This window comes from Neurospora hispaniola, assembly GCF_033458365.1.
Source record: "Neurospora hispaniola strain FGSC 10403 chromosome Unknown B0T23scaffold_2, whole genome shotgun sequence".
NCBI classification, from domain to species: Eukaryota; Fungi; Ascomycota; class Sordariomycetes; order Sordariales; family Sordariaceae; genus Neurospora; species Neurospora hispaniola.
Genome location: NW_026944407.1, coordinates 2,395,351 through 2,423,101, shown reverse-complemented (window position 1 = coordinate 2,423,101; position 27,751 = coordinate 2,395,351). Strand labels below are relative to the sequence as shown.

At 51.7% G+C, this 27,751-nt stretch overlaps 7 protein-coding genes across 7 annotated transcripts; 3 read left to right on the top strand and 4 right to left on the bottom strand.

Moving 5' to 3' along the window:
* Positions 1-60: 60 nt before the first annotated feature.
* On the bottom strand, positions 61-4,563 carry B0T23DRAFT_410707 (putative kinesin-related protein bimC). The gene is made up of 3 exons (XM_062839412.1): positions 3,618-4,563; positions 1,411-3,567; positions 61-1,353 (listed from the first exon to the last, which is right to left on the bottom strand). Exons 1-3 carry the CDS (start codon positions 4,098-4,100, stop codon positions 349-351), a joined length of 3,645 nt encoding a protein of 1,214 aa, XP_062695539.1. The 5' UTR covers positions 4,101-4,563; the 3' UTR covers positions 61-348.
* Positions 4,564-5,406: 843 nt separating this feature from the next.
* On the top strand, positions 5,407-7,407 carry B0T23DRAFT_410706 (uncharacterized protein; the record flags this gene model as incomplete). Its single annotated transcript, XM_062839411.1, has 2 exons — positions 5,407-7,017; positions 7,212-7,407. 2 exons carry the CDS (start codon positions 5,407-5,409, stop codon positions 7,263-7,265), a joined length of 1,665 nt encoding a protein of 554 aa, XP_062695538.1. The 3' UTR covers positions 7,266-7,407.
* A 2,008-nt stretch (positions 7,408-9,415) lies between these two features.
* On the top strand, positions 9,416-13,257 carry B0T23DRAFT_426402 (uncharacterized protein; the record flags this gene model as incomplete). Its single annotated transcript, XM_062839984.1, has 2 exons — positions 9,416-13,165; positions 13,225-13,257. The coding sequence occupies 2 exons, from the start codon at positions 9,416-9,418 to the stop codon at positions 13,255-13,257; spliced, it is 3,783 nt and encodes a 1,260-aa protein (XP_062695537.1).
* Positions 13,258-14,421: 1,164 nt separating this feature from the next.
* Positions 14,422-14,930, bottom strand: B0T23DRAFT_310212 (mitochondrial import inner membrane translocase subunit tim-10; the record flags this gene model as incomplete). The annotated part of the gene is made up of 2 exons (XM_062834573.1): positions 14,422-14,602; positions 14,839-14,930. The coding sequence occupies 2 exons, from the start codon at positions 14,928-14,930 to the stop codon at positions 14,422-14,424; spliced, it is 273 nt and encodes a 90-aa protein (XP_062695536.1).
* A 577-nt stretch (positions 14,931-15,507) lies between these two features.
* B0T23DRAFT_79663 (class II aaRS and biotin synthetase) lies at positions 15,508-17,862 on the top strand. Its single transcript, XM_062841808.1, has 3 exons — positions 15,508-15,572; positions 15,825-16,256; positions 16,357-17,862. The coding sequence occupies exons 2-3, from the start codon at positions 15,833-15,835 to the stop codon at positions 17,730-17,732; spliced, it is 1,800 nt and encodes a 599-aa protein (XP_062695535.1). The 5' UTR covers positions 15,508-15,572; positions 15,825-15,832; the 3' UTR covers positions 17,733-17,862.
* Positions 17,862-18,297, bottom strand: B0T23DRAFT_79666 (uncharacterized protein). Its single transcript, XM_062841809.1, has one exon. The coding sequence runs from the start codon at positions 18,262-18,264 to the stop codon at positions 17,992-17,994; it is 273 nt and encodes a 90-aa protein (XP_062695534.1). The 5' UTR covers positions 18,265-18,297; the 3' UTR covers positions 17,862-17,991.
* Positions 18,298-18,503: 206 nt separating this feature from the next.
* Positions 18,504-21,041, bottom strand: B0T23DRAFT_438033 (uncharacterized protein; the record flags this gene model as incomplete). Its single annotated transcript, XM_062840645.1, has 3 exons — positions 18,504-20,579; positions 20,640-20,847; positions 20,995-21,041. 3 exons carry the CDS (start codon positions 21,039-21,041, stop codon positions 18,684-18,686), a joined length of 2,151 nt encoding a protein of 716 aa, XP_062695533.1. The 3' UTR covers positions 18,504-18,683.
* Between the last annotated feature and the right edge of the window lie 6,710 nt (positions 21,042-27,751).

Sequence of the window (27,751 nt, the reverse complement as noted above, 5' to 3'; positions counted from 1 at the left end):
GTTCGGCTAATTCTCCCAACCCACCAAACCACTGCGATGAAGCGGATAGCACAAAACTGTCAATGGAGAAACCAGTTGATATATGATGAGGGTATCAGTGCTCGATAAAGAGTACAACATAAGCGACAACAGCCAAACCAACCAACCCGTCCCGTCATCGGGAATGTTCTTTTAGCAGCCAAACAACCAAACCAACATGGTTAAATAAGAATGATGAAAAGCATCCTTCCCTAATGGTCCACCCAACGCCAAAACACCGCTTCCCACTAAATTTGACCTTACTTCTCCTGTTCCTTAACCCAACTCTCGAAACTCCCAGGCCACCAACAAACCGAATCCGAAACCAACTCAACCTAGCCGTGGAGTCTTCCTCCTGTTTCCGGCAATGCCTACACTGGCATCTGTTGTCACCGGAATGTTTTCCAAGCCCTCCGTGATGATTCCGCCAGCATGACCCGTTATCTTTTTCTTGGCTATTCCGCGAGGTGACTGTCTCCGATTACTTCTTCTAAAGAGTGGTACTTGCGTCGCACTCTCTTCAGTGTGTTCCGTATTGTTGGCATGGAAACCGATCACTGGTGCAGATGGCGGCGCCATTGACATTGTGCTGGAAGACAACTCGCCAAAAACCAATGTCCCACCACCAAGGTTCGGATTCACTTCTCGTAGACTCGGGTCTATCGGATGTGACTTGATTCGGGTGCTCGTGGCGGGTCCGGGCGTGCCGAAGGGATTATTCCTGGGTGAAACAGGCATGGACAATGGCACTTTGGAGGGTGAACGTGAAGGCGAAACGACGATATCACTATATACTGCAGCCATCGTTGCACGTTTAGCTGGGCTTGTCGTCGGCGTCGTCGAAGGCTTGTCCTGCATGCCTGCAATGAGCGTCTCATGGCCCGCGGTGCGCGGAAGGTCCGTCGGATATTCGTAGCGCTTCTTCTCGGGGGTGTCACCCGTGGGCTCGTACTCGCGGATCTTGGTGCTCTGGATGTCTTCGCGAAGGGCGGCAAGGGGCTGACGGAGGGATTCGTCAAGCGGCTCAAGAGACTCTCGCAGGATCTTCGCATCGTTATCCATGTCGCCACTAAGGTCGCGGATACGGTCGAAGCGCTCGCCAAAATGGTCTGCAATGTTAATGAATGACTTTTCGACTGTTGAAGTGAGGTTCTCCATCGAGACGACATGTTGTTCATGATGCGCGGAGTTTTCGGAGCGGGCGCGAGAGACGAATTGGTCAAGATCCTGCATCTGTATATCGAGATCTTTGAGTTGAGCATCGACTACACGAACCGTCTCGGCATGGACAGATTTTGTGGTATTCTGTATAGAGGTGCTGTGCTCGTCGGCAGTCTGCAGCTTTCATTAGTAAATGAGTCTCCCAAATGAGAAACAGCACAGGTAGCTTACCGCCCAGTCGTCCTTCATCTTGTTCTTGAGCGCATCACGAGACTTGACAACATCCTCCATAAGTCTGCTGTCCTTCTCGTTCCAAGCGTTCATGCCATCCAGATATTCGGACATACTGCCTTCAAACGTCGCGTTCGAATCCATAACCGCTTGTCGAATAAGTGCTGTCTTCCCGGCCAAGCGAGACTCTTGCATCTCCGCTTGCGAATTGATGAGGGAGCCGATCTGTAGCAGAAGGTTTTGCCTTTCCTCGGCCGCTTGTCTTCGCTCCTCCTCCAAAACCTCCTGAATTCGGGCTGACACAGTTGCGTTGGATTCCACAATGGTCTGACTAGCACCCTCGAGCTCTTGCCGGAGTCTTTCAGCTTCGGCTTTTTGGGCGCTAATTGTTTGAAGCAGATCCCCAAAGATGGATTTACATTCCTTCCCAAGCGAACTATACGAAGCATGTAACTGACTGTGGAAAGTAGTTAGTTCGCCCAGGACATCACCTGCAATCCGCTCAGCCGCCGAGGCAATAGCCTGGAGCGATTCTCCAACGCGCTGTTTCACGGTGTCCCGAACAACCTTGATCTCTTCCAGCACGTTGTCCATCTCCTCCTTAGACTTTTGCTTCTGCTCCAACAGCTGTGTCCTAGACTCTGCGAAATGCTCCAAGTTTTGATCGAGGAAGGCTTGGGTTGTGGACAGCTTGTCGAGCTCCTCCTGGACAAAACTTTGCATTCGCTCTGATACGCTGGAGATATGCTTCTCCTGCCCCTTGCGAAACTCTGCAATCCGACTTTCAACAAGCTCAGTAATACCTGTGACTTGCGATTGCGACATGGCCCACGTGCTACGATTGAGCGCATGTAGGTCGGACCTTCTTCTGTTCTTCGCGTGGAGCCCTTCGACATCTTGGACGGTCCGCTTGACGGTAGAGATAAGCTCATCACCCACTTTGGCAAGCTTCTGTTCGGTTGTTTGATGCGCCCTTCGGAGGTGCACCTCCTCCGCCAACGACTTCCTGGTAGCTGCCAGCACCAGCTCGGTTTGGTCCAACACATCTTTGGTCTCGTCTAGCTGTGCTTTTGTGGCTTCGTGCTCTTTTCGAAGCCCCATAAATGTTGATGTCATCGTATACAGCTCTTGGAGCTTGTTTCGAAGATTCGTTTCGAGTGTCTCGATTCTGGCCGCTTGTTCTTCCGTAAGGATCCGCCGCGATTCATTTTGTACAGTCAGCTCTTCGTAAGCATCGTTCGATAGATAGACACCGTTTCGTTGACGAGTGGCAATCAGCTCGCTTTTCAATTTCTCGATCTCGGTCGCAAACTCGCGAAGTAATGTTTTTTTGTTGAGTAGCGCGTTGATCTGCGGTTTGTTTCGAATGTTTTTAGCCCTAAAAGCATAATCAAGTGTGGATATCGTCTCCTCCATGTTACTCCTGGCCGGGGATATTGTCGCAATGATGCACGTCTTTGTCCGCCCACCTAAAGAGTCTTGGAGTAGACGTGTAAGTTTCGATTCTCTGTAAGGAATATGGGGGCTGCGGTCGACCAAGGCGTTGATGACGCGACCAAGGGTAAGCAGACTCTTGTTGATGAGACCAGCCTCAGCAGCACGTTTGTTCTCGGCTCCAGAGCGCTGAATGTTCTCGCTGCCAGCGAGATCAACCAAATTCAGCTTTCCTCCCATCAGATAATCCTCCCCATTCTCGGTTTGTTGCTTGACATGAACGGTAATGGTGAAGACGGTGTGACTACGACTGCTGAGGTCGTTGCACTTTGTCGCGGCCACCTGACGCCTCACACTGCCCTCTTGAAGCCATCTGAGGCCGTCTGCCGCGCTTAAAATGTGTCTTTCCTCCATACCTTGCACAATAGTCGTGGCATGGCCCTTTTTCGAGTTGTCGTCAAATATTTTGAGCTTTGTGTTGTCCTCTGCCGAAAGCAGATCACGCAGCTCTTCATTATAAAGTTCGATAAACGAGCATCGCACGCAGTGTTCCTTGTCATCCACTTCAAGCTTATTAAAGAGAGCATGCAGGACTCTGGGGATGATGCCTGCGGTGTCGGGAAGCATGCCAAAAGTCTGATTCATGTCGCCTGACATGGTATATGTCTTGCCCGTGCCTGTTTGGCCGTAAGCAAATATGGTGCAGTTGTAACCGGCAAGCATCTAGTTCAAGTCAGCCATGAACAGGCCCTGATCGGTTTGATAGTCCTTACCTCTTCCAGAATAGGCTTCACCACCTCGTCAAAGACCATGGCTTGATCGGCGGCCTGCGAGAAGACGCGATCAAAGGTATACGTCTTGTTGCTCACTGCATTGGGACCCATTGATAGCTCAACTATCCTGCCTTTGAGGCCCTCCGTCTTGACAACAACGGCGCTATTTTCCTTGACTTCCCGGTCATTGCGTCCTCGACAGCGCACAACAACATTGATGTTTGTGGTGCCCTCGTCCTCCGGGTCGAAATCGCGCTCCTTACGCTTCGCACCTGCTGTTGCCGATACCTGTGAGTCTGCGGGGGAGGCGGCGCCCGATCGCTCGGCGCGAGATCCTCCCGGTGCGGAGGCATTTCGGAGGGCTGATGGTCGGCCTGTTGAAGATGCCGTGTTTCTGGTAGGAGGAGGTCGCATGCTGCTGTTGCTACGCGTCCCAGCGGCGGATGGTGGACGCGACATGGCTGATGGTTTTTTACGCTCCATGCTGGAGCTGCGCAATTGGACGATGCTTTATCGAAGGGTCGAGGTCGCGAAATCGGGGAGAAAGTTGGGCCAAAGGAGGGACGAGAAACGAAAAGATGCGAAGTGACGACTGTTGGGCTAAGGTACACAATGGGCCAGAATCAATCCAAAAAGCATTGGTGATGGTGATCGAAGAGCTGATGGCAGAGAGGGAGAGGGAGCGAAATCGTGGGTCGTTCAATCGGCCGGTCGATGTCTTTTTCTTATGTGCGACGAGCTGGAAACATGCGAAAGACGGCAGCGTCGTCGTGAAGAGATTGGCGTGTCAGAATCTACACGCCGTCGGGAATGAGCGACTGGACGTCGCGAGCCCAGCCTTTGCTTGTCGATTATGCGAGCGACTCGCCTGGGTAGGTGCCGTGGTCTTGTCGGATGGCGGATATCACTTTTCCCAATGTTAGCGTTCGCTGCTTCTTGTTCAAGCTGGGTACTTACTTGCCTTGTGCTGCTTTGGCGCGACAGGAGGCATCAACATCGGTCTCCACTGTCCACACTGCTGCAAGCGTATTGGGCGATTGCTGCGGCAACCGCTTCCCGGTGGAAGTAAACTAAACGCACAGACCACTGATCTTCAACAGCTGAGCTTGGGCTTGCGCTGTTCCCTCTCTTGCCGTCCGCAATCATCGCTGTGAGCGTGACGCTGACCAGTCAGCAACAGCGGACAGCGGCCAGCAGTCAGCACAACCTCCCCTCAATGCCCTGGCCCCTCTTTGTGTCCCTCCCCATCCCATCACGCCGCTCTCGTCTCCAGAGTCCAGCACTGATGTTTTAACGTACACTACATACCTAGGTAGTGCTGACCCCATCCGCCCCAGGTCTTGCCTGCCGCTTTCACCGCCGCCTGCCGTTCGCCTTCATGTGATTCGAGGTAGGTACGTTGGTACTTCTACCTACGTAATCTGGAGCAGCTGCCGATGGTCGGGGCCGCCCTCCCCCAGATCACGAGGGGACCTTGACGGACAACACCCAGCAAGCGCCGCTTCGCCAGCCGATGATACAACCACCCATCTGACGACCAACGAACAACTTTCATCCTCTCATCTTTGCTTTCTTCGCTCTCTGAAACAAAGTCAGTATAGCCACACACCAAGTTACAATACGAACAGATGATATCGCTCTCCGCCGTTCTTAACCGTCCGTCCTGCCACTAAGCCAACTGGATGAACGAGACTCGACGTACGAGTTCGTCCCATCTCCGTCGTTCCCATATACCACCTTAAGCGGTGTACAACCTCAAACATCTTCATCAGCACATACAAGTTTCAACATGTCGACACCTACCTCGCCGCCGATTTCTCCCCTTCTCTTCTCCGCCCAGCTTTATCCTGGCCGAGCGCTCGGCTGGTTGGTCCTTGGAGCGTCGTTGCACGATATCTTGACTCGCCTCAAGACAGAGCCCCAGCGGTTCCCGAATCTCGATGTCAAGTACAGCCCAATCGAGCCGACAAAATCGATTGTCATTATCGATCTCCCTGCAAACGGCATTCGTCTACAATTCGACGCCCCAGAGCAGCGACTACGCTTAATCGAGGTGGTGGACTTTACCAAGAATCATATCTTTCTCAAGGCAGCCGACAACAAGGAGCGTGACCTTGTCCGCCCTGCCACAGCATCCACCCCGTCAACCGATAACCCCGCGGGCCCTACGTTCCGTCACATCTACCAGCGGTTTCTTGGTCCCACCTATGATGGCGAGTTCATTGATGGACCGAAGACGCCAGACAACGCCGTCGATCAATATGGGCTCTACGTTCTGTCATGGCCCGGTGTGGCCTTTAGTTTCCTCATGAAGAAAGCGAGCTACTCGGCCAAGAAGAACGTGGTTGATCTGTTGCCATCCACGCAAGTCCCCGAGACCATGGGCATTTTCAGTGGGGATTCGTGGACACAAGCCCGACAGACGCTGTGGACTGATGTGCTGCCCAGTCTCAAGACGTTCACGCCACTCACTAAGGGAAAGGAGGTGTTTCCTGACGAGGTGTCTCTGATCAAGATTTACGGGGCAGGGAAACTGCAGGTCTTTCGAAAGTGGACGGATCAGCACTTTTGGATCAGGCTTGGACAGACAACTCCGCAAGACCTTGTATCCCACTTGGGTCCTCCCGATGCCATATACCGGAAAAACGACCATAAGATGTTCGCCCACAAAGTGCGGACTGGTAGCGATGCCCTGAAGCGACCAGACAGTGCTGATTTGAAGCATCAGGACGACCTTACAGATACAGATCAATCATCGGCAAACGCTGGGTCGGATGGTTATCACTCTAGCGATGATGAAACCAGTGATGTCAGCGTGGAAGGCCACGTGTCAGGCGAGTGCTTCTACAACTATTTCTACCATGGATTCGATGTGTTGGTCTCGAAGCCGACGGCGCCATCACCGGTACCGCCTTCCCAGGAGCAGGGAAAGAATGTACCCAACGTTCCCAGGGACTGGCTTCTCACAGCCAATGCCGACAGCCTTGTTGCCACAAAGATTGTTTTGCACGGAAATGTGCCTGGGTCGTATCCCTTTAACCGGCACCGTCGCTGCCGATGGGAAATCCCGTATCTTTCATCTGCCTCGGACGTTGTGATCAACTCAGAGTCGGATTTCCCGCAAATCGAGGAGAGCCTGCGCAAAGAGTGGCAGTCCATCTACCCTTCTGAAGATGAGGCGCGCAAGGCGCAAAGGGGCATGGTTCTTAATAGGGGCTGGGGAGACAGTCCCGGTAGCAGCATCGAGTTTCTCGGCGGCTGGGAAGGAGACGGCGCTGCGGCAGCACCAGACGCCGGTGGCACGGCCAAGAAGTTTGATGGGCCCGCAGATTCCACAACTACTTTGTATGGATTTCCGGGACTCGTTTTTGAGGTGTTGAAGAACGGTGCTGTCACTGCGGTAACAGTGTTCTAACCCTTTTTGCATTGTTACGAAAGTGTTTTGTATTTTCATTGGGCGTTTGGAGCAAATATCGACTTACACAGCTGGTCCTGCGGGACAGATTGTTGATGATGTCAACGAAAACACAACACTGATCTTTCATATTGGTGGTGCTGGGTACATGATGGTAAATGGGTACATGGGTCTTGGAGGGATGGACCATTTCGCCAGTATTGTTTAATTTGCGTTTACAACTTCACACATAAGCGGATTGCTTTTCAACATGGTTTAATCTCAGCTAAACCTATAGTACTGTCCAACACAGGGTCAAGATACAAATTAAGTACTAAACACGCGTTGAACTCGGCAGTCTGGTCCAGCACATACATACACTACACACATGCCTACATATTGATCTCTTGCACGCCCCGTCCTATGAATCAAAGTGATAAACACGCTGGGCATATCATCCATTTGCCTTGTTCTGCTTGAAACACGCCATCCCTGCCGGGAACAATGGCTTCCATAGTATTGTAGTTCACTGCTAAAGGATGGTTGGATGGTTGGGAATACCCCTTGTTGATCACATCGCAACGAGAGCTGTGGGGTTTCTTTCTTTCTCGCAGACCAGCCCTGCCTCGCCACTAAGGGTGTGTTCCATTCGTCTTTTTTTAGCGTTTTCACCGGGTGAAAAGACCCGGTGAAAATCGTGTTCCCCGAGTGGCATGGACAATTTTGTACCTTTTCACCGGGTTACACCGTCCGTATACGTCTTTACAACCCGGTGAAAAGAAAATCCCCGCTTTTTAACATTCTAGCCAACCAAAATGCAAAACCACTTTTTCACCGGGTGAATAGAAAAATTAGTATTTTGCAAGTCGCAACCAAGTAAATTTTTGCAGATTTTAATGCCCAAACTCGCTACCCCCAATATATAATGCAATTTCAACACTGCAAATACTACACATTACCCCCCTCAACACCCCCCAAATACAGCGCACATCTACTGGAACCGCCGATTTATCGCCATACGCTCACAGATTTTATAAAAGTATATGAAACACAATTTTCACCCATATTTTCACCAGAATACCAAGCTGCCTGAATGCCAAGGCTGTAACCCGGTGAAAATTGGTCTGTGCGACCTTTTCACCCAAAGTAGCCAAAATCCCGGTGAAAAGACCCAAAAAAGACGAATGGAACACGCCCTAACATTGGGTATACGAAGAGGACCGAGTTGACCACATGGAAATATACCACTGTACAGGTACTTACTGCATGATCAGCCACAAGATGATGGCCAATTATCAGGCAGTGTCATGCACGTTACAATGTCACCATGTGAAGATGCAAGAATGCAGATTAAGGTGCTAGGTAGGTAGGTGCTGACATGATGCGTCAAAGTCAAGGCCCTGTGAGGACGGGAGCTGCGCTTCCAGTCGGCAGTGCCCCCCAAGCCCAACGGAACGTGATCCATAGCGGGTAACAGTGGGGTCCTTTGCCCCTGCCCCACTTCCTCGTTTCCTGGCTTTTCTGCAGGCAGGCTCTGGCTCGGCTGGATGCCAGGGGGGCCCCCCTATGATGGATGGAACTGCCGCCGAAAGGTCGATGACACTGCACAGCAAGGACGATGCGCCGTTTCAACGGGCCACAGCAGGAAACAGTGGGCTTTGCAGGGCGATGCTCGCCGTGGAACCACCTCAGTGGCACTCATGACGGGTTTGGGAGCACGAGTGGAACTCCACTGAACAGGGCATTTTGGGGAGAACGATCCTACATGGAGGTAATGGCGGCGGAGGACTGCAAGTGTCCGGGAGAGACAGCCCCGTAGACCTTGTAGTATGGATGCCCTGGACCTGACGTTCCCGTCGATTTCAACCTCGTCAGGTGTTCCCATCATCTGTCCCTCCCAACGCATCGAAGCAGGCACTCCTTTCAGCGGCCTGTTACTGTCACACTCCACTGGGTCATTGTTCTCTGCCTTACACGCGCCGCTAGAAGTAGTATAATGCACCCGACGACGAATAGAAAGTAGCCCACGACCCAGCATAGCTGCATCGGTACCTACCTTGCCCGTCTGACGTCGTCGTTGGCCCGTTGTCTTCACATGGGCAGACTGAAGCCGCAGCCAGCCAGACCTCCCCAAGACCAAGACCGTTACAGATACCTCACTGCGACTATCACGAGAACCGATCCGACAAGACGGATAGACTTTGGCGACGACCCTCAACCGGACACAAGAGGAGCCGAACGACGCCTCGGACGCCAAGACGACGGATTGCATCCTTTTCATTTCATACTTACGCGACGACGGCAAGACTGACGACGATGCATGTCATTATTCATTCCATGCGACTCTAGTTCCTCCGTTCCCGCTTCCTTTGAAGACGTGGCATGTGGACGGCGCAGCACAGCAATGACCGACCCAGATGCCAGCCCATCATCCAACCTTCGTCCGCGCCGAGCAACCAAACAACCCGACCTCGATTCTGACCGCCATGATCATGCCTCGACAGCCATCTCTCGCCAGGACCACCAGGTCACGACGAACCTCCCTGACGTCTCTGTGACTTCCTCGGATCTCAACGACGTCAAGGATGACTACGACGACGCCAGTATACCGCCTGATCAGCGACAACTCCGTTCCCATCACCCTCGCGCCGATGACCGAAATTCCTCTAAAGGCGCCCTCCGTGCTCATAAGCACAGAACGAATGGCGCCTTTCTCCTTTCGGATCCCGCCCTCGGCGCGCATACTCAACATACCCAGCTGCAGTTACCTAAGAGGCAGAGCTTGTTAGAGCATGGCAGGAAAAGGATCACTAAGAATGGCCTGGACAGGTCGCCTGGCCGGAACAAACTTACGGGCCCCTCAAACGAAGTAGGCTTGGGGCTTGTTCAGCGCTCAGGGTCGACAGCTGAGCCATCTGTTCGACAACCAACCTCCATCAACGATAGTACGGTCACGTCGAACCGCGGCTCTCCGGCCGGTGAGACGGTCATTGGAACAAATCCATCCCCACGAACCAGCATGGCGCTCCTGGATATGGAGTCGGCCCATATCGTGAACATGGCTCTTAACCTGAGCGAGTCGAGAAGGATAGCGTCGCGAAGGATCATCTCTCAGCCAGTGCCTCCAAGACTAGGACCAGTGCCGGAAAACAGTACCGGAGGAAGTCTTCGACAACACCTGCAGCAGCAGAGAAAAGTTTCGCGGAATATGTCACCTAGACCGGACCACTCCCCGCGCATCGCATCTGCACGGTCACTGCAAGCTTCAGCCGGTCTCGAAGCATACCAGTACCACTTTTCCCAGTCGACCTTGGCGAGAGCGCAGAAGGCAAGGGAATACTTGGGGCTGATGGCACAATACAGACGGTTATTAGAACTGCTACCCCCATTGAAGGCCGCCCGATCAGCAACGTATTCCACCGTTAGTCCTCCCCTGACGCCTAGTGGCCCTAACTTCCCCACAAGACCAACTACTCATGACGCCGAAACAACAATTGGTCGTCCTTACAATCCGCTGCAGTATATCCGCAACAGGAAGATTCGGGCTCGTGAGAAAAAGACTTTGGATGGAGAGGGTCAGGGCTTCAACGATGTTGAAAGGGTTTCTGAATGGGTTGACGAAGTAGCCAAATGGATCGCCAAGGGCCAGGACCGAATACCGGGAAACCCTTCGATACCTCCGTTCTCTCCGACTCGTATTCTCTCTCAGGAAATCCCGCCCCAGTCCCTTGGCTCTAAGCCGACAACAGCAACACCCAAACTGAAACGACCACGGGTTGATTGGGCCGTAGATCCGGCAGATATGATCGCAGACATCTATTGGCTTGAACAGGACGACAACAAGTTCCTTGTAGAGGATAGGAATTGGAAACGCCTCTTTCCTCAAGGTGGTGCCGAAATTTACCGTTCGCTCTCAAGAGATGATACTCCAGGCTCAAGCAAGATCTTTTCCAACTCCAACAGCATTACGACTCTAGACAAGGCTCGCACGGAACAGTCACCCCAAGTTGTGGAACCAAAGACAACACAAAAGGCGCATCACGAGCAACCGCACGGCTTTAGTGCCAGTCGGGCTCGCGACAAAGCACAACAGAAACTTCGGGCGATCAGGGAATCCCACCATCGAGCCAACAGCTCCATATACAATCGCGATATTCTTCGCATCCATAGACGCTCCTTTTCAGAGTCGTCTGATACAGACAGCGATCGGAAGCGACGGGGCAGACACGGGACCATCTCCAGTAGTGGTAAGGACATACTGGCAAGGCAGATGGAAGACATGATCGCTCAGGAGCAAAGAGATATCGAAGCACATCCTCTTCATGACCAGGATACGCAACAGCTGAAGCTCCCAGATGCTGGATTAGCGCTGCCCGAAAAGGGTCAGGAGTGGCCGCGGATTACATCGACGTCTGACGGGGCTGACAATGTTGAAGGCCGCAGGCCGGCATCTCGCTCTGAGCCGGCTGATTGGGAAGGCTCTAATACCAAGTACCAAGCCAAGCCAACCCCGGCACAGGTTCTCGCTGGACGGGCTGGTGTTGGGTCACTGAGTGGCGATGGGCGGATTTCAACGGATTACGATACATCACCGCCATATTCGCCTGACTTGCGGCCAGTGCATGACGTACTAGTTCCTAGACTAAGCACGGACATGTCGGCAAGGTCATCGAGACCAAGCTCACCGATAGCGAGTTCACCGAGCAAAAACCCCCTGACCAAAGTTAGGAGCATATTCCGAGATCGCAGTAACGAGCGTTTGGCTGAGCTCCCATCACACATCGGAAGAGACGAGAACCCCGAATCAACGCAGTTTCTGTACGATCGGCAACCAGTAGAGTCTCCAACCACACTAGGATTTGCAACTGGCATGCTTTCACCTCCCAAGCGGAAGACCTCCCGTAGTCCTCTTCGCAAAATAGTGACAAAAGGAACCGACTCTAGCCAAAAGTCGAATAAGAGCACAGGGATTTACAAACTTCGGGAGGATGGTAACAGTAGCCTGAAAGGGCTATTCCGGGGTCAACGCATTGATAGTGTTTTGCGTAGTGGTGTCTCCAAAGTCAGCGATATGTTCTGGCGAAAAGAGGCTGCCCCAGGTCCCTTGGACAAGTATGATTCTTCGGATGAGTCTGATGCGGAGAGTCGAGGAAGGTCCAGATCCTTACCCAGGTCGCCACCACGAAAAGTCAGTCGTAGTCCGTCTAACCACGGGAAGGCGAACGGGGAGAAGAACTACCTGGATGTTATGCCACAGTTTATACCCACCGCGGAAAAGCGTCATAGCAAGTCCAAGTCCGTTGGCGGCTCGATCGACCAGAACGGTTTGCTTAGCGCTAGTCCCCCTTCGCAACCGCTCAGCCGTCGGTCCTCCCGCTTTGAACTCTTGAAACCGCCCAAAATCGACGTTCAGAATGCATCGCCGACGTCATCTCCAGGTCCGCTGGAGATCACTTCCTTACGTCCATGGGGGCCTTCCGACGTACCTGACGTGGAAGGCTCGCGGAAGAGCAGCGTCAATACAGACGCTGGTGGTGTACAAGACGCCGACGCTCGTCTGAACGCCATGTTATCCATGGCTAAAGGACGTCAACTCGTCAACAGTGCCTCGGCAGGATGCTGGTCCATAGCCGCCGACCGAGCGAACGCCACTCCCGTCCCTCCCCAGACCATCGTGTCCAAGCGGGAGATTGCCCGATTACGTGCGCTTCTCCTAAGCTCCGGCATCCACGCAATGGAAATCGACAGACGCGCTAAAGCCGACAAGCTCTTGAACACCTCCAACAAGACCGACGAGAACGCCAACACCACAACAGCTAATAGCCACATCAACAACAACTCCCGTCTCTCCTGGCCAGACATAGTCGCCCTCTCCCCCGACCCTTCCGCTCGTCAACAGCTCCTTGTCCGCCCCATTGCCCAGATCGATCTCTTCCCCTTGGCCGCCAACATCCTCTCCACCTCCATCCAAAACTCTGCAACGGCATTCCAGTCCTCCGTCGCCGTCTTCCAAACACAAACCGCCCCGCGCATGACCAACCGCGTCGAAGCGCTGCGGAGCCGAATCAGCGGCGAGCTGACGGAGATGACGAGGCGAGCGGCCGAGGAGGCGGATGACGCCGGCGGCGATCTGATGACGCACCAGCGGCTGAAGGTGAAGAGGGTGGTGGATATGATTGACCGAATGGTGAGGAGACGGCGGAGGCGCTTTAGGTGGGTGAGGAGAGCTGGGTGGTTGGCGGTTGAGTGGGTGCTGGTGGGCTTTATGTGGTATGTGTGGTTTGTGGTGATGATTGCGAGGGTGTTGTTGGGGGTCGGGAGGGGAGTGGTTGGGGTGGGGAGGTGGTTGTTGTGGTTGTAGTGTGTTGTTGGCTGTTTGTTGGAGGTGAGATTGGGAGGTTGAGGAACATGGTTAGGTTTTTTTTTTTTTTTTTTTTTTTTTTTTTTTTTTTTTTTTTTTTTTTTTTTTTTTTTTTGGATAATAGAGGTGTCTCTGGAAGAGACAAAAGAAGTCAGTGCCGCGTGGTTTGCGGTTTCATTTGTGGATATCGGGGGAGCTCGCATAGGTCGGTTCTCTCTCAGAAAAGTATGGATGCTGGAAGTGGGAGGTCATGAATGGATGCACGGAGCCTTTTTTGTTTGTTTGTTTTGTTTCCTTTGTTTATTATCTTTTTATTGGATTTTGCTTTTTTTGCTCTCTTTTGTGTTGTGAACTTTCCGGTCTGTTGCAGCCAGGAATCCAACAATACCCGGGTTTTGGCTGTCGAAGAGGCTGGATTTTGCATACATATCAATAGATATTGGGGATGGAAGGAGTTGGGTATAGCTACAGCAGGTAATTTATTGGTTAGTTTCGGTGCTTGAAACACCGATCGAGTATATGGGGCGACCGTGGAAGAAGGGACTGAACATGGTCTTCACTCTTGATGCCATCCGAGCGGCTTCGTAATCGTATCTGATCCTTGCTCTCATTGATTTCCAGATCATGCTGAATGCCCAGTCAGAACCGTCAGTGTTCATCGATAATCATCACAGGTCAACCGTAACATGACGATGAATCGAGTATATCGTCAATGTTCAACCATCAGTTACCGCATATGTGCGGTGTTCCCTATCCACAGTATCCTCTATCTCCAAAGTCACAATGCCATGGCGTTGAGGTGTATAATACACGGGCCGCAGTCCTTCGACCCTCTTTCATAGACACTGCGCCCCTCCCTCCCCCCGCTTCTCCCAGCACCTTATTCATGTCCTCTCCTGCTCCATGTCTTTCTTATCCTCTGCCGAGAACCAAGAGCCGGCGGGCGGGTTGGGAAGCCGGATCAATGCGAGCGGGTGGGTATAACTTTTTATTCTTTTGTTTTGTTGTCGTCGTGTCCTTCCCCGTTCCAGTAATCCTACAAGGCTGTTTTACATGCCGAAGCCACCTCCACCACGGGCCTGGGTCTCCTTCTGCAGCTGGTCCGAGATCTTCTGGTGCGTCTCAAAGAACTTGGCGGCGCAGCGGTCGAGGCAGACGGACTCGCCCTTGCTGAGGTCGCCCTCGCGGTACGTCTTGTCGATGCACTTGAGGGTGCAGATCTTGACCATGCTGTTTGTTTGGAGTGTCATGTTAGTTAGTTGCCTCGGTGGGTATGGTCATGGGTGTGGTTATGGTGATGGGGTATGATGGGTATTGGTAGGGGACGGTTGGATTGATAGAGTTGGAAGGAAGGAATGGGCTTATGGGAAAAGAAGAGAGTTTAATGTAGGGGTACAATGAAAGTGAGGAAGATGGGAAAAGCAAAGGCAGGGGAGGGGGTATAGAATGCAGGAAAGAAAACATACCGAGAGTGCATCTCAGCGACAACCTTGAGCTCGTTCTCAACGGCGGCAATCTTCTCGGCCGAAGTGGGCTGCGGCCTGCCGAGTCCGAACATTTTGGATGGATTTGGTGAGATGGGACTCGAAAGAAAAAGGTTCACGTGCCGCTGTGGATAGACAAAGCTCGTGGTGTTTAGAGGAGCTTTTGGTTGTTGGTATTGTTAGTTGTAGATCTGGGACCGGGTTTTGGGGAGGCGACCTACATACTTTTGGGATCGTGGAAGGTGATGCGTCGCGGGTTGGTTGATGTCAGCGGCTCCGTTGCAGCGAAGCGACGACACCCTCTTTCGCGGGCGGGCGCAACAAGCTTCCAGGCAGCTTCTCTCTTGGCTTACAGAACTTTTGGATCCGCTTTCTGCCCATTGACCCACTCACCTAGAAGGCGGTACGGGCGCGGCTAATGCTCGGCTGCGGCCCTCCGCGCTCTCACGGTGAGCGGGAGGCCCAAGTTCGGTAAAGAAGGGACACAAGGTGAAGAACCGATAACGCTCGGTGAGGCCAATTGGGGGCTCTGATTGGCCACGACCCCTCTTACACAGAGCCGCTCCAGTTTCGGCTGAGTTCGCAGACAACGGCCCGAGCGGCAGAAAAAAAAAAGAGTACGACATAAAAGGCGGCATGGACCGTGGCGAGACAAATCTTTCGCCTATACATCAAGCTCCAGGTGGGCAAAACACACTAGGGCAACCATCATGATTGTAAGTCTACCAACACACAGTTCTTCCGATATACAATCACATGCCCATATGTACTACTCTTCATGATGATCTGCCAAAACATTAGAACCGTTGCGACTGACACGCGCTTGCGCGTGCATGATCACACTATGCTCCATTTCTGAACTTTTACCCATCCCCCCCCCCCCCCCCCCCCCCCCACCACTTTTGTCAACAGCTCTTCTTGGTCCAGGACAACCCGCCATGCTAACTGATCCATGACAATCTTAATAGAAGCAATAATGAATTCATCTACTCCCTGTCTTCAGTTCTTGCGGCCGTACGCCTGGAAGTGGAAGCCAGTGGGCGCCCGTAACACGGCGTACCTGCGCTTCTACCACCTGGCTCGGCAGCATGAGTTGATACAGTCCAATGCCCTCAAGTATCCCCGCATTCGCCATGAAGGCGGTGCGCCCATGCGGATCCCCATCTTCCGGGAGAAGTTTAAGGATGTTGAGATGGGCAAGCATGCCGACGAAGAGGTCATCATTCATGGCCGGGTACAGTCTGTCCGTCGGGCCGGCAACAAGCTCATGTTCCTCGACCTCAAAGGCGAGTTCGAGCATGTTCAGGGACTCTGTAACTTCAATAAGCTGCAAGTTACAGGAGTCGAGCTAGGAGAATTTAAGGCGCTTGCCAAATTGTTGAATAGAGGCGATATTGTCTGTACGTGACTCTGGTCCCATATGTCTTCTTTCCCTTGTTCTTTGCCCATCAATCATATGACAGTGGCATGACTGACCGTGAACCTCTTCTTCCAACACAGCCATCACCGGCCGAGCAACCAAAACGCCGACTGGTGAACTGAGTATCGAAGCCACAAGGCTGCCCGAGCTCCTAACCCCAGCATTGGCTCCCCTGCCCTTCAAGCTAGAAGATGAGGAAGTCCGGATCCAGCACCGTCACATTGACATGCTGGTTAACCGCAAGACCATCGATACCCTCCGGCTGCGATCGCACCTGATCAAGTACCTTCGCGACTTCTTTCACGAGCGTGGCTTCCTCGAGTTCCAGACGCCCATCCTCGCCGAAAACGCCAGCGGTGCCACCGCCCGGCCTTTCACCGTCACCGCCTCCGAGACCTCGGTGAATAAGAGCCTTGCGATGCGCATCGCCCCCGAGCTCTGGCTCAAGCGTCTGGTCGTCGGCGGCGTCGACAAAGTTTTCGAGCTCGGCCCTGCCTTCCGCAACGAGGGCATCGACCAGACGCACAACCCCGAATTCACCATGTGCGAGTTTTACAACGCCTACGCCAACCTGGACGACCTCATCACACTCACCGAGGAACTCATTTGCGGCGCCGCCTCGCATTGCCGCGACCTGATCGCCACCAAGCTCGACTCTTTGCCTGCCATCGACATGTCGCAGTATCAGCGGCCTTTTCAACAACTCGAATTCATACCCGCCCTCGAATCCGCCCTTGGCTTCAAGCTCCCCGATCTCTCCGCTTCCTCATCGCGCGAGGACCTCCTCGCTCTTCTCAAGCAGCACAAAATCGAGGTCCCGGGACTGAACAAACCCGACATCACGCTCGCCAAGCTCCTCGACAACCTAGCCAGCGAGTTCCTCGAGCCTTACTCCCTAACAAAACCGCTCTTCATCACCCACCACCCAGTCTGTATGTCCCCTCTCTCCAAGAGCTTTGTCTGCCCCAAAACAGGCCAACACGTGTCCGCGCGCACGGAGCTCTTCATCAACGGCAAGGAGCTTGCAAACATGTACGAAGAAGAAAACGACCCGGCTTCGCAAAGGCAAAAGTTCGTGGACCAGCTCAACGCCGCCAAGCGCGAGGCTAGTTTAGCTCCCGGTGTGTACAACGATGAAGGGGAGTCGGCCATGGAGGTGGACGAGAGTTACGTCCAGGCCCTGGAGTCCGGACTGCCGCCAACGGGCGGGTGGGGGTGTGGGATTGAAAGGATGGTGATGCTTTTTAGCGGGACAAAGAGGATTAGTGACTGTTTGAGTTTTGGAAACTTGAGGCATGTTACGAACGTTCCTGGAGCGGTCAGGACGGCTGAGGATGAGGAAAAGGCAAGGGAGATGATGGATGAGATGGAGAAGAAGGGAGCGAGGGAGAGGAAACGGGAGAAGGGAAAGGAGAAGGAGAAGGAGGTTATGGATGTCTCCGACGGTGAGGCTTGATTTCGCAGTTTGCCTTGGTGTTTTGTGTTGTTTGTATGTATCATTGTATGATTAGCGTGTTAGCGAGTGTTGCCTGCCCAGGTAAATATGATACCCCTATCTTTATGCAGCTCCCGCGTCATATCTTTCATGTGAGTGATTGCTGGCGGTGGTCGCTGACGCGATCATAGTGCTGTCCAGTAGGCGTCGGGTTCACAAGGCCATGGATACCTAGTCGCATATTTTCGGTTGAGCCTTGGTGATGATGCTATCATTCAGTTTAATCTTTTCCCTTTGTCGTGCAGTGGCCTAAAACATAACAGTGCCACTCAGGTATCTTCGGAGATCTCTCCTTTTCTTTTTGACACTGAGTCAATTTCGTGGCTACTGAGTGCTCTGCTAACATGGAAACACCAAAACCCCTCCAATGTAAGAAAGGTTGGATGGTAAACCTGGAGCGGAGTTCGAATAAACTATGAAAGTCTGAAAAGCTGATGAGGCACCTGAAAAGAAAAAAAAAAAGAGAAAGCAGTCCCATCCCTATATAACCCATCAGTCATGATTTAGTGTCAAGTCCCTTTCCTACCCCCTAACCTCTCCCCTCACAAATGCTTGACAAAATCTGACGGAAAAAAAAAAAAAAAAAAAAAAAAAAAAAAAAAAAAAAAAAAAAACCTTTTTCACGAACTGCACCAGAGGCCAGATCTGTGATGACATGGCTCTCCTCTTCTTCGCACTAGCCATCCGCAGAACGGGGTAACTGTGGGTTTTTCTCAACGAACTTTCCATATCCCGCGACCTAGATGGGCGATTGAACGGTGCACATGATATACAGTATCTGATTGCGTAATAAAACGCGTCAAGGGCACACCATCCAGCACCTCGAAAGCCCGCCGAGATCAACTTCAGTCCTCAACATCGACTATCGTCTCCGGATCTGAGCGATGCGTCCTGAGCGTGACAATGTGGTTCCTACCAATTCCCCAAAAACGCCGAAGGCTTCCTCTCCAAAGCCGCCTTGCCCCTTTCTCTTGCCTCCCAGTTACGATTATACGGCTCCCAATCAGGCATGGCATGCATATCTGAGACATATATGCCAAAGAAATCTTGACGATTTGCTCTGTCTACGTCTCGATATCTCTTCTTCGTCCGCTCATCCCACATAGGATTCAGTCCAGCCTCGAGGTATGCGTTCTCATACTGAGGGCCACCATCACGATGATTTGTCCGTCCGGTCAATGGCCACAAAAGCTGTCTTGTCCTCTTGGTTGAGGATAGATGCGTTTCCCAGTGTATCGCCTGCGGAAATCGGGGCATGCCTGGTTTGAAATCAAAGAATTCGTAACGCCAAGCTTTGTCTGTCAATTTGGCCATCTTGAGGGCATCTCTCTCCTCGTCCCTGTCATTGGGTAGATAAAAGAGTTCTTGAACAAGCCAACGCTTCCGGTTACCCAACCAGATCTGCATGACGCGATTGGTGCGGTCACGGAAATGGCTGTCTTCATGGTTCGCCACAAAAGCACCCATTCTACATCCCCAGCAGACCAGATTCTTGGTGTTGGAGAAGAAGTAATTTGGGAGAAGCGTATAGCATCCACTGCACTCCCTCTCCTTCGGCTCACGAGATATATTCTCAGCTGTATCGCCACAGACTGCGGCGCCTAAATCGTTCCACAGGTGCCTGGTGATTTCCCGATTCGCGTCGAAAGTACGATAAGAACAGGCCTTATAGCGACCACGTTCCCATGTCAAGACCGCTTCACGAGCTTTGTAAGCCCAGAATGGATCTGGACCAGGTAAACGACGAATGAAGTGCCAAATCCCTGAGCTGTCACTGAGAAGGTCGACGCCGAGTGTCGCGGCAAGATCCCAGCACGCTATAATCCGAGCAAAGACGGCCTTCGGCACGTCAAAGGTTGGCTTGTGGTAGGTCAGCCCGAAAGATCCCAGTGTGTTGGGCGCAGAAGTTGGACCCTCGAAGAAATACGGGTAGAAATCCAAGCGCACCCTCTTGTGGCGGCCGGTAGCTGCAAGCCTATTCTTCTCCTGAATGATGCGAAGGAGGGAGTCAAGTTTGGTAAAATCAAGCTGTTTGCAGCGCGTAATGGCGATGCTTTCAAGATTGGGCATTGACTTGATCATCAACCTCACCAGCTTGGTGTTGAGGTAAGGGATCTGGTCCAGCATCAAGTCTCGGAAACTCGTGAGACTGATACAAATTTTACAAACCATCTTAGTCAACAACTTGAACTCCTGCTCAAACGGCTTGTCTTGAGGGCTAGCAGCTGCAACTTGGGTGATTGGTGTAATGATCAAGGTATTCATGCGGATTCCGCCCTTTTCGTTCTTGTAGCCTTTCTCAATATGGAAGTTACCCGAAGAGAAGTCCCAAACTGCAAACCGACCACTGATCAATCGAGCGGTGTCTTTGCAAGCCATTGCCAACGATGTCAGGTCGGCAACGGCGGGTTCGATGTAGTCCACTACATTATCGAAGATCTCCGGGATGTTCATAATATGTACCAGTCCGTTCTTTCTGTTGTTAGGGTTCCTCCCAAGTTCAGTTTTGATCGGCTTGGATGTGTTGAGGATACCATCATCCGGAGTAGGTGCCAGTAGCAATCTTGGTTCGTAATCCTTGGTAGCTTGCATCAAGCGGAATGCCTTGTCTTGGTTCATCTTGTGGTAAAACATCTTGATTCTTAAACACTCGGCTTCAGAAGTCTCTTTGTGCACACGGGGGAATTGCCGGACGAAATCGCGCTCGTGTACCATGTCGTACACATCCTCGGGCTTCTTATCACCCAAAGAGACCCATTCGCGCGTGTAGTTGAACAAGCGTATGCTGGACGTTTTGACGCTAAATGTCTATGTAAAAGGAAAATCAGCCGCTGCTTCACAAGATTTCGTGAACAAGGATTTACGTACAGTGTTTGTCAAGTCAAGAAGGCTTTCGTAACGGGCAGGCTTGTGATTCCGAAGAAGCTCAATCTTCTGGAAGAAGTCTGATCTCGGTCCGGAAAAGTCGACGACTGTTCCTGGGAGAGGGTAGCGTTTGCCAGCTTGGGTGTTGACAGAGGTATTCTCCTTGTTCCAATCTTTCTCGAGCGGGACAGCGGATGTCCTCGACGTATCGCTGACATTCTCCGGTTGCAAAGAATCCCACCGATCAATATTACCGTCACCATCACCGGAACCAGTTTGGCTTGGCCACTCCGCGTTGCCGTGACTAGTAACCTGTTTATTTTCGATCGAGTCTGTGAAGCCGGTGGCCTGCGTTGACTTATCTCCTCGCCGGCCCTTGGCCTTACGATTGCGGGGTTTCGCCATGGTTCTGAGAGCGAGTGGCCCGAAAGTTCAGGAAAGAAAACAGCGGATGGCTGATGGATCTCTGTTGGTGATTGTCGAATGATGCAAGAGAGCGCTTGTTGGCGGTAGAAAGCAGCGCAGTTTGTGCGTGCACACAGAAGGGACAAAGGTGGACTTGTTCCAACCGGCAGAAGGGCAAGATGTAAGTGAGAGTGGGAAGAGATGGCGAAGGCCTGAAGTTTATGGATAGGGAAGTCGGAGCTGATATGGGGGAAGAGGGTGTGTCCCAAGTTTGCGTTTGGAAGATGGTGCGAATGGCGTGAATGGGAGGTTGTCGAATCAAGGTTTGGTCTCTCGAAGATCTAGTAGTGTGTTGAAGATGAGGTTGATGGAGGGGTCTTCGCCTTTTAATGGCCAGCTTGGTGCAATCCGCGTTAGCCTGGAGTCAGAATAGGCCCTTCATCTGTTGTAGTTGCTCACCGTCTAGTCTCCAAGCACTGTTTGCCTTGTTGAGTTCGGGTGACCAATTCCAAGTGGGAGGTACACCTTTAAACAGGTCTGGCACGAGTCGAGCTTGAGATGACTGGAGAGACGGGTGGCAACAATAGAATCCGTCCGATGCCTTCGGCTCACTGAACGGGCATTCACCAATAACCGCACTGCAGGTTTATTATACCTGACAATAACATGGAAGGCACAATGACCGGCTGCCTGCGAGAACCTGCCCGTATTGAATACCTAGGTAGGTAGGTAAATACCCACAGTAAGGTCAGACGGAAGGACGGGAGCACACCCCGTAGTCTACAATCAAGAACTCGCGAAACTGGTCAAACGCGATCCCCCTCTGCGCACCGGACAATGGCAGAAATCTGCCAAAAGGATCATGATGCCTCCCACAAACGCATACCGCAAAGACTCGGACCATTGATTTTCAACTTTCCTGGAAATCATGCATAGTCTGTAAGCATACTGCAACATTCATGCCCGCCAGAAATTATATGCAAGACAATGATCTTAGATGTCCCTACCGTAGAAACTCGCCAAACAGGCAAACCTCCAACCCTCTTTGAGCGCCCGACAGTAAGCACAGGAAGCGGCATACTCCCGTACATATCTCCGCTCAGTTAGTGAAGGCTCTAAATACTGGCCAACACTATCCTACCTGCGTTCCAAAGCACAGGCTCGGACTTGAGCACCAAAGATCTGCCTGTAATATACCCCAAAAACCTCTTTTTGATGCGTTAGAGGTTTGCCAGTTTGGCGAGTTTCTACGGTATCCTCTAGCGCCCTTGGATAAAAAAAAAAAAAAAAAAGTGGAAAGGGCGGAATACTAGAAGAATCAAACTTACAGTGCTCCGGGATGGCAACATGGCTCCCCTATCATTCTTTGCGGGCATAAAATGTACAGAATTGGGTATATGTATGTCTGATGATGTATGATTTCTAGGAAAGTTGAAAATCAATGGCCCGAGTCTTTGCGGTATTCCAGTAAATGTGTGTCATTTAGTGAAAAACTCGAGGACATTACCCGCCACGTGGACTTATGCACACTTGAGTATACTATCGGACCCGGTCTTGTCATGCCAGCTGCCTGTACAGGTCTGCCATCTACCCGGCGCTCAAGGATGGAGAGCTTGACCAGTTTCGCGAGTTTCTCCGGTATTTCCCGGAGGAATAATTATTCCTTGCGAAATCTAGGCACAAAAATAAGATAAAATAGAATAAAAAAGAATGCCATCAAGGTTGGTCCGGTCTCGTTTGCATGGAGGTATAGTGCAGGATCTGATGGCTTGAAGGAAGACACTCAACGGCACTTTGAGGTGAGAACAGATACCGCAATAAAGGAACCGCATCTATCATCGACTCCCTAGGTATTGAACTGCATAGTCCACCTCAATGTTGACTTTGACGTGAGATATATGTGAGTGTCTTAGTAGGGCAACATATCAAGGCATAATTTCCAACCTATCCCGTTTTTGGAGTGCCGCGGATATTTCTCCCAAAAACCACATGTAATTATCTACTTGAGTTGAGGATATACTGAAGCAGTCATCATGACTAATTCGCATTAAGATGCAATGAATTCCAAAGTTAACCACGAGCACTGGCCATTCGCCTCGATGATGACCCCATCAAGACTTTGCTGGTGTTGATAACAATCAACATCCACTGTACGGAGCCAAACTGTTCTTGCGCAAGCTTCCAAATACCGAAGATCTCGAATAGGGACGCACTTTGCAAACGATAGCTTTATTAATGTACGAGTTTAGTTAGAATTCCAGACACGCAACATATATTGAGTTGAGTTAACACCGTTCCACCAGGCTCTACCTGTAGTTCATATCTACCGACGAGCCTGAACCAAACCCCTGACAAATTACCAACCACTATCCTCACTACAGCAACCGGGTAGCCTCGCGTCTTCATGTAAAGTTGTGCTAGTTGCTGAAGAACCGTCTGGCCAACGCTGGTTGATATCCAAGACAGACAGGAACCGGGACTCTCCGCAGCCATCCTATATGTCTCACACGCCGTAATACGGTGTACATCTGCCGTACCCATCACCGCTCCAGTGTCCTCACAGACACCTGAGGAAAGCACACCAAAGGAAGAAAGAGGGCAAGTGGTCGCCGCAATCATTATGTACTCAAGTCACTCTGCGATTAGCTGCCCTCGATTCGGTATAGTGCGCCTAGTGGTAGACCGCATGTGCTGATGCATTTTCATGTACAGAATGGTATCCAAGGATTTCCAACGCAGTGTAAAGAAGTATCAAAATGATCGGGTATCAGGCCCATGATTGGCAGGCCCTACAGATGCAAACGACCTTGAATTGAGCTACCGACGACAGATAGTGAGGGGAGACGAATGGTCTCGAGGCAATATGCAACTGGCCAAAGCTGAACGGTTCTGGATTGTTCGATTTTCGATGAGAATTGAGCCGCCGAACAAGAAACGGTCGTGTGAAAGGATCTGGAAAGGATAATCCGCCAAGTACACACACTATTAGGTGACCTGCAATCTGCACTGATTGGCGTGTCCTGTATAACCCACGCCTTCATACCCATGGAAAGATAAGGTCGCCCACAATACGGCTACCCGCACGCCTTGACTGGAAGAGTAAGCTCAAGGCAGGAAAACGGACGCAGGCGGAACAGGAATCTTTGAGGTACATGGAGGTGGACTGCCTGGACGGGAACCGAGCGGCAAAACATGTCAGGTGCCTGCCGGACTTCAAGGTTGAACAATGGAAAGGAAAGCAGGCAGGTGAACGTAAGCTCAAGATTCCCAGGAAAGATTGTGATAGGACAAGTGGTGACGCCGCCCGGCCAAAGTACGATATCGGTTCATTGCCCTGAAGGTACCAATAGTCGGAAAGAGCTCGTTGGAAAATAGCTTGCGATTGAATCGAGATCCGGACGTTGTAGTATGTCTGTGAGGCGACTCAAGCAACAATCTCGAAATAGCACGTGCACCCAGAAATCGAGTAGACTTACGATTATAGATGAAGCTAAGGTTGTGCCACCACCCTAGCGTTTATCGTCAGTACTTTAGCCTTCCCCTCAACCATCCTGAAGAGCGTCTTGGTGAGACCGCCTCCGGGTCCTCAAAGCGCAGCAAGATCCCGTCATATTTTCTATGATCACGATTGATAAGGCTTGGGTACTCGGAAAAAGGTGAATGAGCAGTTTTGTCAAAGTGGTTGATGTCGAGATGGATAAAGGCGCGGGAGTTTTCATTGTAGATCCAATCACCGGCGGGCAATCTTTGGTTATCAACGTGATGTCCTACGCCTGTGTCTTGAGTGCGTCTTTGGTGCCAGGTCACATGGTGTGAGATGTGGGTGTGTTGAGAGCAGTGATCGCTTTGATCGACAGGTTGGGTTGCTCGACGAGAGGGGCACAGGAGGTCTGAGGACAAGGGAAGGCACGAGATACCATCCGACATCGCCCCAAACGAGTTCTCTGGGTATGGAAAAGGATCGGACATCGGAGAACGATAACGCCCCCTCTTTACCGTCGGTTCTTTTCAATGGTCATCGGATTTTTACGTGGTAATCTTGTTGGTTTTTGAGTAGGTTGTTGAAGTCGAGGTCCAAGTCGCCGTTGCCTGGTATATTCATGTTGATGATAAAAGAGGTAGGTGGATGTCTTGGCGAGGGTGTGCGAGATCCCGTCCACGCCGTCCTAGAAACCCAAACCCATCAAAAAGGCCCCACATGCGAACGGGCCCGGACCCGCCCGTGACTCTGGCCATATGACACCAACATCATGTGTGAAATGTGTGTGCAGTCGAAGAACACTGGAGAAGCATGTCAGAGCAGTTTTCGTAGTAAGACTTGACCTACAAGGCGTAGGCGAAGCGAAATGTAGATGGTGATCATGCTCCCGGCAATCGCTCACACGCCCCGTCTGTCGGAGTTCATCGAGAGGGAAACGGAGCTTTGAACCGAATGTCAGGGGGGACCATGCTCGAATCCACAGTGCAGCCCTTCTGTACCTGACGCTAATACCATGTACGTAGGCGCACTTTCCAGGTTGTGCTCCTCGAGGTGGAAAGAGTTTTGGCGACAAAACAGATCATGTCAAATTATCAATGTCAAGACGACAAAAAGATGCGGAAACATGAGGTGGCCAGCAATGGGCGGGAGCGCGGCGAACAAGTGGCTTGTTCTTTTTCCTCTCTTGGGCCCGACTCTGGTTTGACGAACACCTGTTTGTAACCCCGAAGGACAGGTATGCAGGTCGCAGGTTGCGCATTCAGGCTTTCCCGTCCCGCTCGAGCTCGTTGCCCGTCACCATTGTCGGCTGTCGGTACAGGCCTCATCCACCTCCACCTCGGATGGGAGCATTGTAGGTAACGCAAGGGGAGAACCTCACCGACTCACCGTCAGGTCCTCAACCTCGCTTGTGTTCGAGGAAAAGTGGATCGGGCCGGTTGCTGGAGCCTGGGCGAGAGAGCAGCGGTCAAAGCTATCAAGGACAGCCTGGTCCAGAGCCGAATGGTACCCGTCTGGAGACTCGGCTGCCACGGTCAAGTTCGGGATCACGACCGGCGACGGCGGGGAAATGGCAATTGCAGCACTAATCCAAAACATTTCTTTTGTTTGTTGCTCCATCAGCATGCTCTCCGGATACGGCGCGGAGCCGTTATCGGACGAAATCTGGGAACGGAGCTTGACAGCTTTCTCGACACCGACACGTTAGGAAGGGCTGAAGGAAGAGGGCGCGCGGCGCATTGCAACCATCATCCAAAGTTGTCCGGCGACGCCCACTGAAAAGTATAGGCGCTACATGCCAACTACAAACCCCGCTCAAGCCAGCTGCAAAAGAGATCATGCGTACGGGATGGTGGTTGCATGTGTGGGAACGCCATCGACCTCTCAAATGGTCCAGCATTTGTTTCTTGGTTGCATCCATTAGACCACGAGAGGAGCCCGTGGGTAAACCCCATCTTGCGCAAACTCATGTGAGTCGTTGCGTGACTGGAAGAGCTCTTCGAAAACAACAATGGCGAACAGTCGGCCTTCAAATGACTGGAGGAAAGGCAACAGTTTGGTCAAGCTAAACATGGCGCGGAAAGGCCCTGTCACCAAGACCAACAAGAAAAAAGTCGTTGGGTTGACCGAACCTATCATTGTAACCGCAATCACAAACGACAAAATACGACAAGAGCCGGGTCAGGCCTACGTACACTAGCACTTCTGCGTGTTGGTGTGATAAGATAGTCGTCAGTATTGATATGGACGACAAGGGAATTCGTGAACATCTTATCTCTGATCTCACCGCTCTTGCAACAGAAACCAACCCATTTCGGATCACGGGTGTCTCTTTTGTCAAATTTGCTCTGTTTCTGGCCCGGACTTGTTCCGAACACTATCGCCAATCTCGCAAGAAGCATCCTTGACGGCGTCCCAAAAGCTGACATTAGATCGCGCCCCTTGGAGTGGAGGGAGGTCACGGATATCGCACTAGCATCTTCTGAGCCCGAGCTTGCCCAGTTCCTGACTGGACAGTGAACAATTTTTTCCGACCGAAAAAAAATAAGATAAAAAAAAAAGACGCAGGAGGAGTTTTTTCACCAGTTGCGAAAATGCAAATAGAAAAGTATTATCCTGCAGCTCGTGGAGATTGCCTTCATGGTCTTCAAACTTTTTGTTCAGCTCGTTTTTGAACGGGGCAACCATTCTTTGCTTCGAGTCCTGTTAGTTGTTGCTCGCCGTCGATGGCGCATGTGGTTTTCCTACCCCGGTTACGGTTTTGGTGACCGGGGTCTCCATCCCAAAGGATCAATGCGCCGCCACGGTACGGTTTTTTTTTTTTTTTTTTTTTAAAAAAAAAGTCCGTAAGAAAGGGATGACTCCTATCATCTGGATCATCCATAGACAGAGGCGACCAACGTCGTTATGATGTCAATAATTTGCGCCGCTCTGTCGTATTCTCTCCACCGCCGCAAACAGGCGCTTCAACTGATTACAATCAACCTCAAGCGATTCTACCGTACCATTCTCATCTGAACGCTGGCATTTCGATTCAATTGCAGCGCAGCAGTCGCCAGTACCGTTCCAGTCACAGTGGAGTCTTGACAGCAAAGGTTGATTGCACATGAAAATGGGCCAAGCCTGGAAATTTCAAGTGTGGACCCCCCGTTGCCCGCTTTGTCTTGCCAGCAAGCCAGGTCAGCGTCAACCCAAGAACACAACCAGACCAGTATTTCGCTTTTAGTTTTGC

Bases quoted from the DNA above. Each gene is read 5' to 3' on its own strand.
- B0T23DRAFT_410707 (XM_062839412.1), bottom strand. From the start codon at position 4,100: ATGGAGCGTAAAAAACCATCAGCCATGTCGCGTCCACCATCCGCCGCT. The intron at 3,568-3,617 runs GTAAGGACTATC...GACTTGAACTAG, and splicing joins TGAAGCCTATTCTGGAAGAG to ATGCTTGCCGGTTACAACTG. The intron at 1,354-1,410 runs GTAAGCTACCTG...TGAAAGCTGCAG, and splicing joins AGATGAAGGACGACTGGGCG to ACTGCCGACGAGCACAGCAC.
- B0T23DRAFT_79663 (XM_062841808.1), top strand. From the start codon at position 15,833: ATGAATTCATCTACTCCCTGTCTTCAGTTCTTGCGGCCGTACGCCTGG. The intron at 16,257-16,356 runs GTACGTGACTCT...CTTCCAACACAG, and splicing joins GAATAGAGGCGATATTGTCT to CCATCACCGGCCGAGCAACC.
- B0T23DRAFT_79666 (XM_062841809.1), bottom strand. From the start codon at position 18,264: ATGGGTTATATAGGGATGGGACTGCTTTCTCTTTTTTTTTTTCTTTTC.